The sequence below is a fragment of the Drosophila suzukii genome (genome assembly GCF_043229965.1).
Source record: "Drosophila suzukii chromosome 2 unlocalized genomic scaffold, CBGP_Dsuzu_IsoJpt1.0 scf_2c, whole genome shotgun sequence".
Classification (NCBI taxonomy): domain Eukaryota; kingdom Metazoa; phylum Arthropoda; class Insecta; order Diptera; family Drosophilidae; genus Drosophila; species Drosophila suzukii.
In genome coordinates this window covers 3,983,611-4,004,799 of record NW_027255896.1, presented here as the reverse complement: position 1 = coordinate 4,004,799, position 21,189 = coordinate 3,983,611, and the positions used below count along the sequence as shown (strand labels likewise).

Sequence of the window (21,189 nt, the reverse complement as noted above, 5' to 3'; positions counted from 1 at the left end):
AAGACTCTGTTCCCTGCTTGCATTTGAAAAAATATAGTTTTTGGTGGTTGGATTGGGTTTGGTTGGTTGTCGGCTGTATAAAAGCGCACTCTTAAACTCAGGCATACTCGCGCCTCGTGGAGCTATGAAATGAATCCTGAAAAACGGTCACCATTTCACGGCCGTCTGAGACATATTGTTTACCATAATTTCACACCCAACAGGTTCCATCTCGTCTTGTGACAGCGGTTACGTGCACCAGCAGCATCATTATCACTTGCAGTACCAGCAGCCACAGTGCAGCTCGCAAAACGAGCCATCCCCACCGGTCTATACTGCAGCCGACTGCCGGTTGCTGCAGCAAATATCGAAAAACGCGGTCACCCTCAACATGAACAGTCCATGTCAGGGCACAAGTACTCCACCCAGCACACTCACACCCCGACCGACCAAGCCCATTGCTGCCATTCAGCTTTCTAGACCGCCGACGGCAACAGCATACATGCACATCCGCAGCCAATATCAGCAGCTCCAGCAACAGCAGTTATTGGCCATGCCACCTCCGCCTCCACCGCTATACAATTTGCCTCCCCTGGCTTGTCTCTACAGCCCCCACCAAGACAATACTGGCAGTAGACACCTAAACCACATGCATGGTAAGCTGAACTGAAACCAATACCAGATCGGTATCCAGTAAAAAAGCAAATGCAAAGCGGGAGTCGAGTCAGGTCTTTCTAAAAAGGGCGATACTGGGACTTGGGATATTTTTCACAAATTGACCTTGAAAAGGCTAATGATCAACACCACCTTTTTATTCTCTTATTTGTTTTACAGATAGCCCGCCAAATTTTATGGATAGCACCAAGTGTACCATATGCCCCATGCCACCCATGAATCAATAATAAATCAACATGATTGACCTGCTACATTCGTATTTAATTAATTGTAAGTACGCCGTTTTTGTTTCACAGGGTTTTAGAACACTGCATTAAGTTTTGAGCAACATTATTGAATACTATTTTAGGAATAAATATAATTGCAAAGACGAACGATTCTTACCAGTTACTAGATTAAAAGGGTGTAAGCACACACATTCTAGGGGATCCCGGAAGTTTGTTTGTTTGTTCCATATAATCTGGTATAATCTGGCTGGCGTCCACATTTTTGAAGATTTTTTCAGTGTACATTTGATTTTATGTCTTCATCGAAACATTACTCAATAAATTAAATTGATTAGAAACCGGTTTATGTATCTATAATATTTGAGGCAGTCTACTATAGCGTTCTTCCTCGTTTTTTGTTTCACTTTGTAAGAGGTTTAGTTTCATTTTAAAAAGTTCAAATTGCCCATAACTTTTTACTAATTTGTCATATACATAATGTGTGTTTCTAAATAATTAGACACTAAAACAATTTTTTTTTTAATTTCCTTAAATTTTTACTTATTATAGAGGATTGAAAGAACACATTATTATCTCTGCGAAAATATAGCCCCCGCATTTATGATCCCCTTAAGTTACCGTTAATTTTTCCAAATATAGTAAATTTTTTTTTATTTCTTTTTCGGCTATTTGTATTGTTTTACAATCATTGGGCTCCATCAATTTGTTCCGTTTTCAAAAAAAAGCTAGCAAATGTGACTTTAATTAAATTTATTTATTTATTTACTTTCAGCTTATAGAGTTGCCAAAACTTGTTAATCGTTCTGGTTTTTAATTTAACCAACAATAAAACACGGCCAGTCCAATCACGTTTTACCATTCAGTGGAGCAGCAAAAAAACCCCTTTGATTTGCGTATATGACCTATATGACTGTAGCAAAAATCTCATCGGACGAATTTCCGAATTTCCCCCAATGAGATTTTAGATACATCCTCGATTAACTTACAATTCACTTTTACTTAGAGGCCTAAGATTTATATTTTAATTTAGTTGAATTATTTTTAAACACTTTTCCCACGGCGTAGGAGTGGCTTTTTCTATTAAAAGAAAACGTCTGCAGGCAGACTTCCAATGCAGAAAGAATTTTCGTCGGCATTTACAAAAGTAAGATCAGAGCAAAATAATTGTAATTCACAGCACAACAACGAGAGGAGCCATTGATATTTAAACACAAAAAGAATCAACTCAAAGCTTTCTTTAATTCCATATGGGTAAACTCCTCTTAATTCTTGTATACAAGTAAGTTCTACTATATTCCTAATCCCTTACTCACTACAAAAAAATGAGAAACCTTCGCTCTAATTCCAAATACATATTTTTAAGCGCAAAATAAAGAAAGACAAAAATGTGTTTTAAAATTTTTTTTTAACATTTGTACTCAACAAAACTAAAAAAAACAAGAGTTGCAAACCAACCTAAACAATTATTAAAAACCTAGGAATATATAGACTAGCTTACAGAAATGAAAATAAATCATCAAAGTACAATTTCCGAAACACAAATAAGTTTGTAAAAGACAAACCTGAGACATGCGAAAATTATAAATAATTATTTATTAATAGCATTTTGCTCACGCTAAGGGAAACTCAAAAATAAATATTTGTGTGTATAATTACAGCTTAAACATAGAAACTATATTCAAAAAATCTCTATGTATACATACAAATCAAAACGGAAATCAATTCATGTTTTGCGGAATACAAGAAAAATACACTTTAAATCAAACGATTTGCAAAATATATGAACACTGTATTTTCTATTTCTAAGTTAGTCTAAATACCAAATTGTTTTTTAGGGCTTTGAAGTAAAATATTTAAACGTAAAATTAAATTGTAAACTGTATAAATAATAAAAACAGTGTATTTTGTTTGGTTATTTTGTTAAATTATTGAAGCGAAAATATTTTTTAATATAATTATTTTTTAACAAAAGTCTTCTAGTTTGCGTACTGTATTGAAGAAAAACTAATCAAAGTCGGAATAAAAAACGCAAAAGTAAAAGGGTATTTTGCATTCGTTGGAAACTATGTGACTATGCAGAAAGAAGCGTTTCCGACCCTATAAAGTATACCAACCTGTTCCAGTTTTCACTCGGAAGTTAATTCGTTAAAATTGATAGGTCTAACTTTAACATAAGACAATTTCCCTTGTGTGATAAATTTGTATACCCTTGCAGAGGGTATAATGATTTCAGTCAGAAGTTTGCAACGCAGTGAAGGAGACGTTTCCGACCCCATAAAGTATATATATTCTTGATCAGCATGACTAGACGAGTCGATCTAGCCATGTCCGTCCGTTTCTACGCAAACTAGTCTCTTAGTTTTAAAGCTATCGGGCTGAAACTTTCCCAAAAGTCTTATATCTTTTGCAGGTAGTATATAAGTCGGAACCAGCCGGATCGGACAACTATGTCTTATAGCTCCCATAGGAATAATAGGAAAAACAAATTAAAAAAAATTATATCTTTGGTGTTTTTTAGCATATAACCTCCTAAGCTTGGAAATAACATTTTTTATTTAGTTTTGAATTTCGAATTTAATTTTATCAAAATCGGAAGACTATATCATATAGCTGCCATAGGAACGGTCGTAAAATTGGTGGAAAAATAATATGAAACAAATTATAGCTTCGGTGTTTTTTCACATATTATCTTATACTATTGGGAATATAATTTTTTGTTTTTTTAAATTTAATAATTATAGCTGCAAGGGTATATAAGCTTCGGCTTGCCGAAGCTAACTTCCTTTCTTGTTTTTATTGAAATTCGCTTTTGGTTTGATTAAAAGCCAAAAAATAAATGCTAATATTTTTGATACATTATGGTGTACCATGCATACCGTTTGTAAAATTAAAACCGCTATAAGTTTTAAATTTGTTTTTTGTGTTTATTGTCTAATTTTATAATAGCAATTTTAACAAAAATGAATTTTTAATTAAGACTAAGCCTGTGCAATTGTTATTGTAACTTTATGCTGCTCGTGCAGTTTGTTGTTGTTTCCCATTTCCTTTCGTTAAAACTGTTGTGTGTATTTTGTTTGTGTTTCGCAAGCCACGCTCAGTCGATAGCTACCCTGCAGTACCATTCAGCGCTTATTGAGCACTCAATCACTGCAAAAAGCTCATCACTCAGCGCTCAATGAGCGCACAATTTGTATGGAGCTATGTGCTGAAATTAACATAGGCATGTCCTAGGGTTCATCAGTGCTCAAAAAATAGCACGCATTGAGCGCTTTTTTGAGCACCCTCTTGAGCGCTTTTTTGAGCAGCAGAAAAAGCACACGTTCAGCACATGTTGAGCGCTCGATTGAGCAGCTGAAAAAGCACACGTTCAGCACATGTTGAGCGCTCGATTGAGCAGCTGAAAAAGCGCACGTTCAGCACATGTTGAGCGCTCATTCAAGCAGCGAAAAAGCGCACATTCAGCACACGTTGAGCGCTTAGCAGCAAATAAAATTTCAGTTGTAATTTTTATTTTTTTTTGTTTATTTTAAAATTTGAGCTCGGGGGTTTCCGGTGTTATCGGGGTCGCTGGCACCTCCTTCTCAGCATCTGGTGCCGGCGTTGCCTTTTTTTTGGTACAACTCAAGTTTTTAACGCACCGCATTGCCTTCTGCAGCGCCTTTTCGGGAGGCTCCGAGGGATCCACCAGGGCGATTGCATCTAGTATTAGAAAAAAATTAGTTTTAAAAATAAAACAAGACGAGAATAAAAACGAGTGACCGAAAGTAATCGTTATTTGTAAGATTTATTTATAATAAAAGAAATGTTATCTTTGGCATTCAATGTAAAAATCCCAGAAGTCTTTTAAAAATTAAACTTACAAACAATAGTTTTCAGCCTCAACAAAAACTTACTTAATAAGGCACGGGCGAAATTTGGGTAGTCTGAGCCTCTTCTTGTTTTGCCACCCTCCAAGTTGTGGGACAGAACAAGTTCCTCGGATAATATGCTTAAGATGGAACGACTTAGCCCTCCATTTTTTTTATAGATTTACCATCAGCCTTGTCTAAAAATATAAGAAAATTAAAAAAATATCGAGAAGAAATTTGCAAACTTTTGTTTTCGGTCACTTGATCTATTTTATTTTGTTGTAAAAAATTATTTATGTATTTTTTTTATTATTTATTAAATCATTTATTTATTTTGCAGATGCGGAAAAAATACCACTTTTCCAGGGACGGAAAATTAGAGATGTTTGAGACTTTTATTTAAATAGCCATGTTCGTTTACTTACACAAAAATAAAAATTGTGCTTTAATGTTATTAATACAAAAAATCATAAGTTATAAAAACGAACATCTCTTATTTTTGGTCCCTAGGAACTTAGCACTCAATAAGATTTTCAAATTTTTTCACAGATTCATTAATTTGTTTATTTATATGCATCGTTTGTTGTTTTTCACGTCAAAAATTAATATTTTTCACAGCTATTTTTTTTCCGCCACGTGTTTTTTGGGAATCTTCTATTTTCAATTTTTTTAATATACATTAACTTGTTTTTACTCTCACTGATTAAATAAATATTGGTCTGCGACAGACTTACCTGGGAATCGTATAGGTATCACTTTTAAACCACTGGTTTATTTTATTTAACTACCTTAATTGCGTGCAATTCTAACTCCTTCACATAAGTAAACCCAAGTGAAAAAGACGAAAAAAGTAGCGTGCCTTCCAGAAAAACAACAAGCAACAATAACAACGGTTCCGCTAATCCGTTGTTGTTCTGTTTTTTTGGCATGTCCCGTTTGGTCTATGCATCTTGCACATAAAAGCAGGGTATTTATAGACGTATCCGACTATGCAAATCGGTTTATAAAAATATATTCTTAAAACTTCACATATTATTAAATAATATTAATAAACCTATAAATTTGTTTAAGAAATACAAATATTTTAAAACAGAAACCTTTTATTTTAAATGGTTCTTTTATCATTTACGAACAAATGTCGCATTATTCAAAAGGCAAGGGTGCACAAAAGTCTATATATTTTAGTTGCTGGGCCTCCTTCCCATCACGCGCACTTTTTCGTCTGAGACTTGACGAGAGAGGGAGAGCCCAAAATTACTTTTTTGTGCGTTCTCTTTGCGGACCCGACTGAGAGCGCGTCGCTTTGCCGCCGTTGCGCTCAGCTCTGCCGGCATCGCTGGCTTCTCTGCCGACGTCGCAGTCGGCTTCGTGATGATTGGGCGCTTAACTCAATTGTGGAACTGCAGGGTACCGTACCGCGCTCCCTCGCTTTCGCAGTCTCTATGCGCTCTTATACTTCTGTGTCTACGTTTTTATTTTTTGATCCCAGTGTCAAAATGAGTGAGGTATTTACAATTCTTTGCATTTTTTTATTTCAAAATTTATAAATAACTTTTCACATTTTTAATATATAAATTTAAAAACTTAAAAAAATGGGTCTCTTTTGTTCAAGAAAAGTTTGTCAGTTTGTATCGTCACCTAATGACGTTTTTATTTACTGTCGACTTTGCATACATTCTAAATGTACTGGACTTGTTGGCAGAGTAAAGGATTGATCTGCGCGTTGGTTTTTCGTGGACTTGTGCTTCTTGCGTTGTAATAGACCGTGATTTGAATGTCTACGTGGTGCTGACCACTGATCGCTTTAAGAAACTTTTAAAAAAGCTTATAAACGTAGTTGCTGATTTCAAAGAGTTTAAGACCGACCTTGATAATAAAAAAATGTCAGTTGAATCACCTAAACGCAATAAGACAGCTTCTTTAATATCTTTGGGAGTAAAGGCATCAGTCCCGAGTCCCAATTTAGTTTCGAGTATTTTTAACCAATCGGTAACGGCAGCTATGTCGGCATCCACCGGCGCTGGGGGCCTAATTCTTCGCTGCCGGCAGTACCCATAGGTACCGAAAGCTCTGGTGAAGTCCCTGTTCCCGCTAGTCAGCCTAAGAGGCCAAACTCCACGGAGCTTTCTGTGCCTACAGGTGAAGTTAGCTCTATAGGAGTCAATATTCTCGACAATTAGACGAACGATGTTCAGATTGTTGATGGCGGATGGAAGAGACTCTCGGTTGTTTTATTTAGGAAGCAATTTTTTGTGTCTCGCTTAATTCCTGAAATCCCATCTGCAGAAGCTTTGTAATTTATACATAAGGAAATTCCATCTCAAAACATCACAGTGGAAGACTTTAATTTGTTTGTAGGATATCTTCATTTAAAATATCTGCTTCTCCTGAAGTAAATAATGTACTAAATTCTTAAAGTTTTTGGCTTAATGATAAATTGGTCATTAAAGAATTTGTTCCCAACAGATGGAGAACTAATAATAGGCTTTCCGCGGTAGTACCTGCGCGAAAAATCTGAGCAGTTTATTTTTGGCCTATCAAATGTTATGCTGACTCCTTTGCTTTTTCTGAAGACGTTCTGGCCCTTACTGAGACTTGGCTGACACCAGAGATATTAGACTCTGAAGTTGGTATTAAACTGATCTCTCTCTTCGTGGGGGGTGGTTTTCTTTGTATTCCTTTTTACTTTATTTCTACAACTAATAAATATACATTTAGAAGACAGATGGGCGTAAGCTGCATATGTTGTGCGGTACGGCCGCAAAGCAATGCTTTGCACAACCGCGGCAGCTTATGTGTCCAGGCATCTCCTCTCTTTCTCAGCTATCCCGAGTTTTCGCATTACAGACGCGGCGAATTTGGTCGTCGCGTTCCACTTTATTTGGCCTCTTAGTATGGTTGGCACTAGCGTGCTGGGGCTAGTGCTGACACCGGTCGCTATTTCCAGGGCGGTCCTGTCCTCTACGAACCACGCACTCGAATAGGACGTGGCGTGCGTTCTCCTCGATTCCAGAGCCGCAGGATGGGCATCCGTCACTCGTGTCGTGTCCGTACTTCATCAGGTACGACCGGAAGCATCCGTGCCCACTCAGGATCTGGGTCAGGTAGAAGTCCACCTGCCCGTGTCTCCTTTTCAGCCAAGGACTCAAGACGGGAATGAGATCGTGGGTCCAGCGTCCAGAGGTGTGTGTGTGTGTGTGTGCTGATTGCCGTTACCTCTACTTTAACATCAGAGAGAATATACTTTCTTAATCCCATTGACAGAATTCGTTGGTGTTAAAGTTTCTTTGAAATCTTTTTCTATTTATGTAACTTGTTCTTATATTCCACCTGGTTCCGACTTAAAAATTTATGAGCAACATTTGTCTGCAACAAAAACTGTTCTATTTCATCTCTCCGAAGGGATCTCTTGATTGTTTTGGGTGATTTCACTAGCCGAGTCGATTTAGACATGTCCGTCTGTCCGGATGAACGCTGAGATCTCGGAAACGCCCACTCTAAAGCCCACAAACCGCACAAACCTGTGGCGCCCTCAATTTTCATGCTAGATGAAAAACTTTAGCTAAAATGTATTTGTCCTGTTAATACCTATCGACTAATCTAAAAAAAGTTTGCCACGCCCTCTCTAACGCCCACAAACCGCATAAGCCTGTGGCGCCCACAAACCGCATAAGCCTGTGGCGCCCACAATTTTCATGCTAGAAAGAAATGTTAAAAAGTTTGCCACGCCCACTCAAACGCCCATAACGCCTAAATCTATCTACCGCCCACATAACCATATATCAGGATCACTAGCCGAGTCGATCTAGCCATGTCCGTCTGACCGTCTGACCGTCTGACCGTCTGTCTGTCCGTCCGGATGAACGCTGAGATCTCGGAAACTATAAGAGCTAGGCTATTGAAATTTGGCGTGCAGATTCCTGCACGGACTGCCACGCCCACTCTAACGCCCACACACCGCCCGAAACTGTAACTTCTACAGTTTTGATGCTAGATAGAAAATTTTAACTGAAATGTATTGTTCTCATCAATACCTATCGATTGACCTAAAAAAAAATTTGCCACGCCCACTTTAACGCCCACAAACCGCGAAAACCTGTGACGCCCACAATTTGCATGCTAGATAAAAAATTTTAACTGAAATGTATTGGTGTCGTCAATACCTATCGATTGATCCAAAAATAAATTTGCCACGCCCACTCTAACGCCCATAACGCTTAAATCTGTCTACCGCCGGTAGGTGGCGCATTTTAATCTCGCTTTGCTGCTTGCATATCTCCATTTCCCTTTGAGTAACGGGTATCTGATAGTCGAGGTACTCGACTATAGCGTTCTTCCTTGTTTTTATTTTTTTTTGTTTGTTTTAAAATTTGAGCTCGGGGGTTTCCGGTGTTATCGGGGTCGCTGGCACCTCCTTCTCAGCATCTGGTGCCGGCGTTGCCTTTTTTTTTGGTACAACTCAAGTTTTTAACGCACCGCACTGCCTTCTGCAGCGCCTTTTCGGGAGGCTCCGAGGGATCCACCAGGGCGATTGCATCTAGTATTAGAAAAAAATTAGTTTTAAAAATAAAACAAGACGAGAATAAAATCGAGTGACCGAAAGTAATCGTTATTTGTAAGATTTATTTATAATAAAAGAAATGTTATCTTTGGCATTCAATGTAAAAATCCCAGAAGTCTTTTAAAAATTAAACTTACAAACAATAGTTTTCAGCCTCAACAAAAACTTACTTAATAAGGCACGGGCGAAATTTGGGTAGTCTGAGCCTCTTCTTGTTTTGCCCCCCTCCAAGTTGTGGGACAGAACAAGTTCCTCGGATAATATGCTTAAGATGGAACGACTTAGCCTTCCATTTTTTTTTATAGATTTACCACAAGCTTTGTCTAAAAATATAAGAAAATTAAAAAAATATCGAGAAGAAATTTGCAAACTTTTGTTTTCGGTCACTTGATTTATTTTATTTTGTTGTAAAAAATTATTTATGTATTTTTTTTATTATTTATTAAATCATTTATTTATTTTGCAGATGCGGAAAAAATACCACTTTTCCAGGGACGGAAAATTAGAGATGTTTGAGACTTTTATTTAAATAGCCATGTTCGTTTACTTACACAAAAATAAAAATTGTGCTTTAATGTTATTAATACAAAAAATCATAAGTTATAAAAACAAACATCTCTTATTTTTGGTCCCTAGGAACTTAGCACTCAATAAGATTTTCAAATTTTTTCACAGATTCATTCATTTGTTTATTTATATGCATCGTTTGTTGTTTTTCACGTCAAAAATTAATATTTTTCACAGCTATTTTTTTTCCGCCACGTGTTTTTTTGGGAATCTTCTATCTTCCATTTTTTCAATATACTTTAACTTGTTTTTACTCTCACTGATTAAATAAATATTGGTCTGCGACAGACTTAGCAACAACAACAACGGTTCCGCTAATCCGTTGTTGTTCTGTTTTTTTGGCATGTCCCGTTTGGTCTATGCATCTTGCACATAAAAGCAGGGTATTTATAGACATATCCGACTATGCAATTCGGTTTATAAAAATATATTCTTAAAACTTTACATATTATTAAATAATATTAATAAACCTATAAATTTGTTTAAGAAATACAAATATTTTAAAACAGAAACCTTTTATTTTAAATGGTTCTTTTATCATTTACGAACAAATGTCGCATTATTCAAAAGGCAAGGGTGCACAAAAGTCTATATATTTTAGTTGCTGGGCCTCCTTCCCATCACACGCACTTTTCCGTCTGAGACATGGCGAGAGAGGGAGAGCCCAAAATTACTTTTTGTGCGTTCTCTTTGCGGACCCGACTGAGAGCGCGTCGCTTTGCCGCCGTTGCGCTCAGCTCTGCCGGCGTCGCTGGCTTTTCTGCCGACTTCGCAGTCGGCTTCGTGATGATTGGGCGCTTAACTCAATTGTGGAACTGCAGGGTATTTATAGGCTTTACTAGATTCGTCGGAAAGTATGTAACAGGCAGAAGGAAGCGTTTCTGACCCCATAAAGTATATATATTCTTGATCAGGATCACTAGCCGATCTGGCCATGACCGTCTGTTCGTATGAACGCTGAGATCTCGGAAACTGTAGGAGCTACAAAATTGGGATTAGGCATGCAGATTCCATAGCTTCTTGCGCAGGCCAAGTTTGTTTCAGCAATGTGCCACGCCAACTCTTACGCCCACAAACCGCCCAAAACTGTGGCGCCCACAATATATATATATATATTTGCGCTAGATAAAAAATTGTAACTGAAATGTATTGGTCTCTTCAATACCTATCGATTGAACCAAAAAAAGTTTGTTTTTTAAAAAAATTCAACAAAATTACTAAAAAGTTTCATATCTTAAATGCGTAAAATAAAAAGTGGACCGAATTCATACTCGTAGAGTAAAAGGGTATTCTAAATTCGTCGGAAAGTCTGTAACAGGAAGAAGGAAGTATTTCCTACCCTTTAAAGTATATATATTCTTGATCAGCATCACTAGCCGAGTCGATCTAGCTACGTCCGTCTGTCAGAACGCTGAGATCTCGGAAACTATAAGAGCTAGAATGTTGGGACTTTGCATGCAGATTCAAACGACTACAACACTAAAACCCGTCTAGAGCCCACACTTTCAAATATCTACCTACATGCCCAAAATTATTGAAATATAACCAAAGAATAATCAATATTTTGCAATCAATCGAGCATATCTCCAACCCTGTCGCACTCCCTTAAGCTGAGTGAAGGGTATCTAACAGTGGAGGCCATAAACTAAAGCAATTTCTCTTGTTTTTTCTTCAGCTGATAGAGATGTCAGATCGCCAAATACAGGTGTACGTCTTCTTTGCTTTGAGCACTTCATTAATCTCAATCGTTAAAATACAATACGAAAATATGAAATACGAATTCGTTTACTTCTTGCGAGTGTGTATTTGTGGGTTTTTTTTTTTAACGGAAAAAGTGGTTTGATTCCGATTAAAATCTATTTTTTATTTAATCATCATTTTCCAATCGGAAAAAATTGATTTTAATTTACAAACAAATTTATTTGGCTGCTAAGTGATTCAAAATGCTTAAATCAATTGAAAAGAAATGTATACGTAGCTAACGGGTTTTCCTCAGACATGTCCATAAATAATAATAATTTAAATCGTTTTAAAAAGAATGATAATAACGACTAGGCACAGGGACAATGGTGTAATATTGCAAAGGAGGTGAAATGGAGTAAACGAAATGGGGTATAGGGATTACGGCGAAGAGAAAGAAAGAGGCAAATATATATTATTGGTTAATTTAGTGTTAAATCCGCGGAATTAAAAATTGTACATTTTTTTAAATTATTTAAATTTATTATAATAATTTTAAGATGGCAAAATGGTGTTAAAATCCTTCCTACCACTTTTAAGAACAGTTTCTTAAAAAGGGACAAGGTGTTCCTATGGCAGATACATGATATAGTAGTCCGATTTGTATACCCGTTACTCGTAGAGTAAAATATTTGTCGGAAAGTGTGTAACAGGTAAAAGACAGCGTTTCCGACCCTATAACTTATATAAGTTAAAAGATGGTTTACATTTTTGTTAAAAAACTTTTTTATTGAGTTGGATTAAAACTAACTTTACTTAGGTTTACCAATTGCTATTTATAACAGCGCGTTGCTCCATCGCTGCCTCTGTCCCTGCCGATGTTGTCGATTCTATATAAATGAGGTCATTACCATTTGTGGCTATTTTCACCCGTTACTCAGCTAAAGGGACCAAAGGGAGATGGAGATATGGAAGCAGGAAAGCGAGATTATAATGCGCCACCTAACCGCGATCTCAATTTATGGGTATGTGGGCGGCAGTCAGATTTAAGCGTTATGGGCGTTAAACATTTTTTACTAGCATTACTAGCGGTTTATGGGCGTTAGAGTGGGTGTGGCATATTGGCGTGACAAACTGGCGTTGCGTACAAGGGTACGGAATCTAAATCTGAAATCCCAGCTCTCTTTCTATGATAGTTTCCGAGATGTCATCTTTCATATTTGCGATTTATTAAGTTTGTGGTCGTTAAATTGGGCGTGGAAATTGGATGGCGTGCTACCCCACTGACGATGATGGGCATACCGTTTCCAGGGCTACCCCTGTCTTTAGGAGCCAACTTCTGGCGTCTCCTTTATACACGCGCACCACTACATTCTCCAGCCTGTAGAACGCGCGGCCCTCAGTTGCCTTCAGCATGTTGCTGTATTCAAATTTTTGAGACTGGACGTAGTAAAAAAACTAAAATGTTGGGTTCAAACGACTTCCGTTTTTTATATTGAAAAATTCCATTCTACGCGACCCAGCTACATTTAGTTAGTTTATGCTATTATTATGAACGAATCCTAATTAACCATGGTAGACAATGTAAGACACCAAGGTCGTCCACATGCGTTACCCTATCTAACAAAAGACCACTTGGTGTACTGACACGAAAAAAGGTGATTACATTGCACTTAGAGCCAATTAAATTTAATTGATTGATATTGCACCATGTTTGAAATGCATGTGCGGATGGTTAAACCTCCAGCCTCACACTTACTTTATATATACTCGTATATCTGTTTCTTTATATTTATGGGACTACCCATGAATCTCAGCCATTGAAGGCGAACTTTTTTGTTAAGTTTCCACCAGAGCTCGCAAATAACTGTCGACCGTTTCTCGACTCTTTACTAAAAGACTCAGAGAGCAACCGATCTATGGGTTCTTGAATGAGCTCGCTTGCGATCAGAGCGAAACCGTTTTTTTTTTCTGTTCTGTTTTGTTCTGGTTGTCCCAATTCCGTTTTGTCGTGTTCACCCTGCAGTACCATTCAGCGCTTATTGAGTACTCAATCACTGAGCGCTCAATGAGCGCACAATTTCTATGAAAATGAGAGCTTAAATTAACATAGGCTTGTCCTAGGGTTCATCAGTGCTCAAAAACTAGAGCACGTTGAACGCTCGTTTAAGCAGCAGAAAAAGCACACGTCCAGCACACGTTGAGCGCTCGTTTAAGCAGCAATAAAGCACATGTTAGGCACCTTTTCATCGCGTATCAGCAAATATATTTACAGCTTTATTTAATTTCTATATATATTTTTTTTATTTATTTAGATCTTTATTTTAAAATGTTGGGTCGGGGGTTCCCGGTCCTAACGGAGTCGTTGGCACCTCCTCGCCAGCATCTGGGGCCGGCGTTGCCTTTTTTTTGGTGCAGCTCAAATTCTTCACGCACCGCATTGCCTTCTGCAGCGCCTTTTTGGGAGGCTCCGAGGGCTCCACCAGAGCGATTGCATCTAGTATTAGAAGAAAAATTAGTTTTGAAATAGAACGAGACGAGAATAAAAACGAGTGACCGAAAGTAATCGTTATTTGTAAGTTTTATTTATAATAAAGAAAATGTTATCTTTGGCATTAAAAGAAAATCACAGAAGTCTTTTAAAAATTAAACTTACAAATAAACTTAAGCCTAAATTTTAGAAAACAAGAGAAGAAATTCTGAAATTTTTGTTTTCGGTCACTCGATTTCATATTTTTTTTTGTAAAAAATTATAAAGAAAAACATACCACACATTATTTATATATCTTTGTATTACATATTAATTTTTTTTTATTTTGCATTTGCGGGAAAACTAACACTTTTCCAGGGACTAAAAGTTGAGACTTTTATTTAAATAGCCATGTTTGCTAACGTACATAAAAGTATAAGCTGTGGTTTAATGTTATTAATATTCATTTTTTAACGAATTTTAACCACAAACATAATTTTTAAAAACAAAGTTCTCTTATTTTTGATCTATGCACTCAATAAGATTTTACAATTCTTTCACAGATTCATTTATTTGTTTATTTACATATACGAGTATGCATCATTTGTTGATTTTCACGTCAAAAATTAATATTTTTCACAGCTACTTTTTGGGAGTCTTACATTATCCTTTGTTTTAATATACATTAACTTATTTTTACTCTCACTGCTTACAAAAATATTGGCTTGCGACAGACTTCCCTGCGAATCGTATAGGTTTCACTTTTAAACCACTGGTTTATTTCGTTTAACTACGTTAATCGCGGCTAATTCTAACTCCTTCACATAAGTAAACGCAAGTGAAAAAGACGAAAAAAGGCGCGTGTTTTCCAGAAAAACTACAAGCAACAACCACAACGGTTCCGCTATTCCGTTGTTGCTTGGTTTTTTTGGCATGTCCCGTTTGGTCTATGCACCTTGCTCATAAAAGCAGGGTATTTATTATGTCTATAAAACCGACTATGCAAATCGTAAATACAAATATATATTTTTAAAACTTCACATATTAATAAATAATATTAATAAACATATACATTTTTTTTAAGAAGTACAAATATTTTAAATCCCAAACCTATTATTTTAATTGGTTGTTTTAACATTTACGAAAAATGTCGCATTACTCAAAAGGCAAGGGTGCATGAAAGTCGAGATATTTTAATGGCTGGGCCTCCTTGCCTTCACCCGCATTTTTCCAGCTGAGAAATGGGAGAGGGAGAGCCCAAAAGTACTTCCCTGCAAGCATTTTCTATCGCGGAAGGCACTATTAAGTGACTTCTAGAAGATGAAAACGATCGTCCGCGATATCGCATTCGGATCGCGGAAGTGTCTCCCTTCGGGAAGAAATGTGCCACTTCGGCGACACTTCTCGAAGTCACTTCTGCGTTACTTCTGGAAGTGTCGCCGAAGTCACTTCTGGAAGTGTCGCCGAAGTTACTCCGAGAAGTGCCGCCGAAGTGGCACATTTCGTCCCGACGGGAGTCACTTCCGCGATCCGAATGCGATATCGCCGAAGTAACTTCTGGAAGTGTCGCCGAAGTCACTCATAGAAGTGCCGCCGAATTGGCACATTTCTTCCCGACGGGAGTCACCTCCGCGATCCGAATGCGATATCGCCGAAGTAACTTCTAAAAGTGTCGCCGTAGTCACTTCTGGAAGTCACTCCGAAGTGACTTTACATTTGCTTGTAGAAGATATCTAGAAGAGTCTTTCCCAATTGGAAAAACTTAATAAAAACATAGTATTTTATACTTTCAATATTTTGCATTTATTTTGTGTATAAGGGCTTTGTCCGCTTGTATACACGGTCACTGGCATGTAGGAAATTTTGCTGATCAATGTTATTTAGGTCCAGCTCCGTCGACATAAGAATTTTATTAATAACCATTTCTAAAGGAAACAGAAACAAAAATTATTTTTGGTTCAGTCAAGGTAAGAATAAACTAGAAGACATTACCTTTTACAATGAAGTATGTTGAGAATCGTTGGATCCGCAGTTACACGCCAAGTAATGTCCACAGCTAGCTTGTCCGTAAATAGCTTTAAATAATCGTACAGCTCACGATAAGCACGTTATTTCGCACCCTTTGTTGAGGGGGATATTTAAATATGTTAAGCAATCAATAACATTTAGAAAAAACAAAGCAATATTTTTAAAACGCACAAAATTGATACAAAATTGCACTGTACACAGACAAATTGCGCAACGAAATGACGCTCGGACGAAAAATAATAGCGTAGGTCAAAAGGAACCAAAAAATTTTCAGAAAAAAAGGGGTAACGAAAAATTACCGCGACGTATTTTTATGGCTTGTTTTTTTCCATTAATTTTGTTTTTGTAAAATGTGTACTATCGTCTTTCTATCGCGCAGAAGTGTCTCAGAAGTTACTTTTTCGCGATCCCGACCCTTTTTGTTTTTGTAAAATGTGTACTATCGCCTTTCTATCGTTCAGAAGTGACTTAGAAGTTACTTCTACGCGTTATATGTATATTTTGTTTTTGTAAAATGTGTTCTATCGCCGTTTTCTCGCGCAGAAGTGTCTTTTTGTTTTTGTAAAAAGTAAAAAGTTACTTCTACGCGACACGTGTATATTTTGTTTTTGTAAAATGTGTACTATCATCTTTCTATCGCGCAGAAGTTACTAAGAAGTGACTCCTGGACGACAGGCGATAGAAATATCGCCCTTTTGCTTGCAGGGTTATTGTGCATTCTCTTTGCTGACCCCGACTGAGAGCGCGTCGCTTTGCCGCCGTTGTGCTCAGCTCTGCCGGCGTCGCTGGCTGCTCTGCCGACGTCGCAGTCGGCTTCGTGATGATTGGGCGCTTATATATTATATTGTGGAACTGCAGGAATATTTATAAAACTCAGAAATAATTATTATTATCGTTCAAAAATTAAAAATTAATGATCATTGCGAATTCGAAATGGTTATCTAATTTGTAATCAATTAGTATTCTTCATTTCATTTCGGTCGTGAATTCGTTAACATTGTCGAACATTGACATTTTGTTTCTTGTTTGTGTGAGTAATTTGAACGGGGCAGCTCGACGATGTGAGTGTGGCAACCGCTGTGGTACGGCACAGGCTGTACCCGTTACCATAAAATATATATATATTCTTGATAGGGAACACTACCCGAGTCCGTCTGTCCGTCCGTTTGAACGCTGTGATTTTGGCAACTATAAAAGCTAGCATTTCTGGATAAAGCACGCAGGTTCCAAAGATTCTTGCGCAGCGCAACTTTAATTCGGCATTAGCCAGTAGATAATAATGGAAAGCGTAATATATATATATAAAAAAATGTAAAGTACGTAAAATGTTAAAAGTATATTTATTTTCAAGTTGGTAAGCTGAGTAACGGGTAACCTAATAGTCGAAGAACTCGAATAGTCGAACGATCTCTCTTGCTTAAATTGCAGTAAGCTGTAAGGCATTGTTGCTATGTTCCCGACATGGACCTTGGCCGACATTAAAAAAAAAAATATTATTATTTCATAAAAATGTTCTTGCAACTTTTGGCAAAAATTTGTTGGCGATAAGCCGCAACAGCCGGCACTTAAGGAACAATGCTGGCATTTTTGACCACGGCAGTAGGTGACCATTAATAAAAGCGGCGAAAGATCATGATGTGAGATCATGTCGTTTGAAATTTTTTTAAGGAAACTGAGATCGTTTTGCAAAGTAGAACTCAACCAAAAGAGTTTTAGTTTTTGAATAAACTTTTTTGCAAACTTTAATCAACTATGTGAAGGGGTAAGAGCAAGAACGTGCACCCTACCTGGCAAAAAAATGCTTGCAACATTTAGCACAAATAGCACCGGCAGGGCAGCAACTAGGCGCGTCAGCCATTTAACAGGACCTCTATGCACATGATCCGGAGCTGACACGCTAGAAGAAGCAAAGAGAAAAAAAGTTGTAAGATCCTTGGGTCAGCAAAATTGAAAACAAGAAAGTGGTGCTCCAATTATGTAGAGTTACTTAAATATATTCCAAAGAGCAAATTTTCTAATTATACGATAACAACTTAAGGGATAATATGAAACACCAAGGAAAATAAACTCCAAGGACGCGTAACACCATTCGAACACTCGAAATATGTGTTCCGACCTAGCAAAAATATTTGATTCTTTATGGTTATTGTGCACAACAACTATGGCGGCAAAAATATATATATGCAACGGTTATGGCAGAAATTGCTGGATTGGGGCACGTGATTGGACAAGGGGGACACAAACCACTGTAAAGCATTTTGTCAGCGCCGTGCAAATTGTCGCGTGGCACGAAACAAAAATTTCCCAGGTTATAGCTGGGTGCGGCCTTGCTGGTTGAAGAACTAGCAGCAAGGATTGAAGGGGATCTGAGGATAAAGATCAATAAAATAATATATTGGACTGCTTCAAGAATGGATAAACGCAATAGAATCAGTTTTTCACACCGTCGTGGCGAACAGAATCTACCGGTTGTACGAACTAATAAATGCGGGGCAATGGACAACAGAACAACAACAACAACAAAGGAATGTAAGCAAGTATCTTGTTTTATAAACTAAGGTCGCCGACTGGACAACTGAGGTTAACCACCATTGACCGCTTATTTTATTGTTAAAAATAACAGCATGGATGCTGCATTAATAACTAGACAAGGCAGCCAACGACAAGCAGGACCGATAACAATGCGAAGGCATTTCAAAAGATCATGCAACGGATTCAAGGAATAGTATTTCAGTCTACAATAACTCAGATGCAAAATAACAGATGTTTAGCAGTCACTTGATACAAGTTGAAACACTGATTGCTTGTTATTAGGTCAGCATCACTGACAACAAGAATGTAAACAAAGGATTCCTGAATTATCTATTTTGTATGCGTGCATGTATGGATAAGCTGAAATAAGCGCATTCAGTCGCTGATCTCTCGGCTCATCTTGCATTCGCTCGTTATCGTTTTCGCAACTCAAACGCATCGCTGCAGAAATAAACTCTTAGTTAAAATCACAAACTCTCGGCTTTTCATTTAGCACCGTTCCGGCATCGCATACGTTTTGTTTAAAATTCGCTTAGAAAAGTGGCATAAATTAATGCCTTCTTGAAACATTTGTGACCCCGACTTGATCGTGAACGTGTGTTAGAGCTAAGCAAATATTAAATAACGTTTTAAATATTATAAGCCCCTCTTACACAAGTCGGTGTTAGGGCCACACACACAAAATCAATTTGCATCGTTTTACACGGTATTCGCATATACCTGCATACATACACTCAGAAAAAAACCCGTTTTCAGCGTTCTTGATTTCAGTATTTTCGATCTCAAAAGTGAGCCAAGATCGACTCATACTAAAAATCATAAAATCGTCTTCGAATTCTTCTCGGTTTGCGAACGGGCTTTTGAGAATGGTCGATCTTGATTTCGGTATGAATCGTTCTCGGTTTCAACATCGCATCGATCTCGATTTCAAAAAGAACCGTTCTCGGTTTCAACATCGCATCGATCTCGATTTCGGGAAGAACCGTTCTTGGTTCCAACATCGCATCGATCTCGGTTCCAGAATCCTTTCTCAATAAAAATGCTAAATTATTTCAATTTATATATATTTTACAATATAATGTCATTATATAGTCTATACACATGGAGGGAGGCGTTACAAAGTAGGACAAACTATAAATGTAGTTTCTTGATGGATTTTTACAACGTACGATCTTAAATGATAATTCTACTTCAATTTTTTTTAATAAATATAAACTTTACCTAAACTTATTTTGGGAATTAAAAATTGCTTACTTTAAATAACATAAAAATATTCTATTTAAACCTCCTTCCACTCCGTCAACCCTGAAAAGCACACGAAGCCCAATCGGTGGGATGGCGTCTTTAATTTCATCATTATTTATGTACTGAAGGCACTCGAAGAAACTTCGGCACCTAAAACAAGAAATGATTCTTATTAATACTGTACAAAAATATACCCTTTATATTTATGTCGTGCTTAAGATGGCTGCGAATAACAATAACAATATATTACATATGAGTTATGTTTTTTGTTTCAGGATATATTAAAAAAACCGATTTTTATTTTAATATATAGCGGAGTTTTTATTGGTTAAGTTCTTTCAAGTTTGATTCCCAATCTTAAACTGATTTTACAAAATGCATTATTCTTATAACTATGGTTCTTAACGGTGACAGCGACGCGAGCAGCGAAAGTGGACTTTGATTAAGATTTTTGATTGGTCAAATCTGTGGCTCGATGAAACGGTTTCTAGGCTGCATCTTTTGTTTAATTAATTCGGATTGGCCAAAGCTTTTATGCTGACGAATTGGTTTTCAGGCTGGATCCTTTGTTTAAGAGTTTGAATATTGTTTATGTCTCGTCGTCGATAAGGGCGTGAGAAGTGCCGTCGATCGAAGGCGTGGGAAAGATTTGTGTCTGAGGGGTTAAATGTTTATGTCGGATTGATTTGAATAATTGCGATAGTAGGCTCTGGACTTATGTTATTGACAATTGGAATAATGGGTATTTAGGGATATACAGGTTGTATGTTGGGTTTGGTATCCAGGGTATTTGCGTATACTTCACTCGCCCCTCCTTTAGAAGATTCAACATCCTTGTTGAATTTAAACGAAATTTCTTTTTTGTTGGCTAGTCGCCTACAGGTAAATATGATGTAAGTAGTAATGCTTAAAAGTATAATTATAAATGTGGTAAAAACAATCGACTTATAAATTGATTCTTGTTTTTGTTGATAGGTAATAGAATTTTTAAGTTTTAACAATCGTATTGGTTCATATAAAGTAATATTAGTGCTAGATAATATAATTTTGTATTCTCTTATAATTTTTGAAGTTGTAATCTTAATGTCTCTTATTTCTAAAGTACATTGACCTAATTGTATTATATTGTTTCCCTGAATTGTTTTGTTGAACACTTCACAATCTTTATTAATTTGTGTCTCTTTTAAATTATAAGTAATAATGATGTTAGGCTCAATATATTTTACAGATTCATTTTCTGATACAAAAGTGTGTTGACATTTAGCAAATTGATTAGTAAGGATTTGAGAGATACATTGATCAGTGATTATAAATTTTTGGTCTAATATATTTGCTAATGAATTTGGTGAATTTTCCAAGTAAAATACTTTCTTTTCG

At 36.9% G+C, this 21,189-nt stretch overlaps 1 protein-coding gene and 2 long non-coding RNA genes across 7 annotated transcripts in view; 1 reads left to right on the top strand and 2 right to left on the bottom strand.

The window, feature by feature from the left end:
• PDZ-GEF (PDZ domain-containing guanine nucleotide exchange factor) overlaps positions 1–21,189 on the top strand; it is a 109,795-nt gene that overhangs the window by 60,289 nt on the left and 28,317 nt on the right. Inside the window, exons 6-8 of one of the 3 annotated variants that reach the window (XM_070998392.1) lie at positions 204–635; positions 814–924; positions 1,654–2,279. The exons of 1 other annotated variant lie outside the window; for it this stretch is intronic. In XM_070998392.1, the coding sequence (XP_070854493.1) occupies positions 204–635; positions 814–881 (500 nt within the window). In that variant the 3' untranslated portion in view covers positions 882–924; positions 1,654–2,279. Of the gene's footprint in view, positions 1–203; positions 636–813; positions 925–1,653; positions 2,280–21,189 lie in introns of those variants that run through there. One more of the 3 variants, XM_070998394.1, reaches the window with a different exon arrangement.
• Positions 4,380–6,133, bottom strand: LOC139354126 (uncharacterized). 3 transcript variants are annotated; one of them, XR_011605205.1, is made up of 3 exons: positions 5,464–5,677; positions 4,742–4,926; positions 4,380–4,580 (listed from the first exon to the last, which is right to left on the bottom strand). It is a non-coding gene; the product is annotated as an uncharacterized lncRNA (long non-coding RNA). The 3 variants fall into 3 exon arrangements; XR_011605204.1 differs by having other exon boundaries at positions 4,775–4,926; positions 5,464–5,663; XR_011605203.1 differs by having other exon boundaries at positions 4,380–4,926; positions 5,464–6,133.
• Positions 7,391–13,497, bottom strand: LOC139354127 (uncharacterized). The gene is made up of 3 exons (XR_011605206.1): positions 13,297–13,497; positions 9,461–9,613; positions 7,391–9,266 (listed from the first exon to the last, which is right to left on the bottom strand). It is a non-coding gene; the product is annotated as an uncharacterized lncRNA (long non-coding RNA).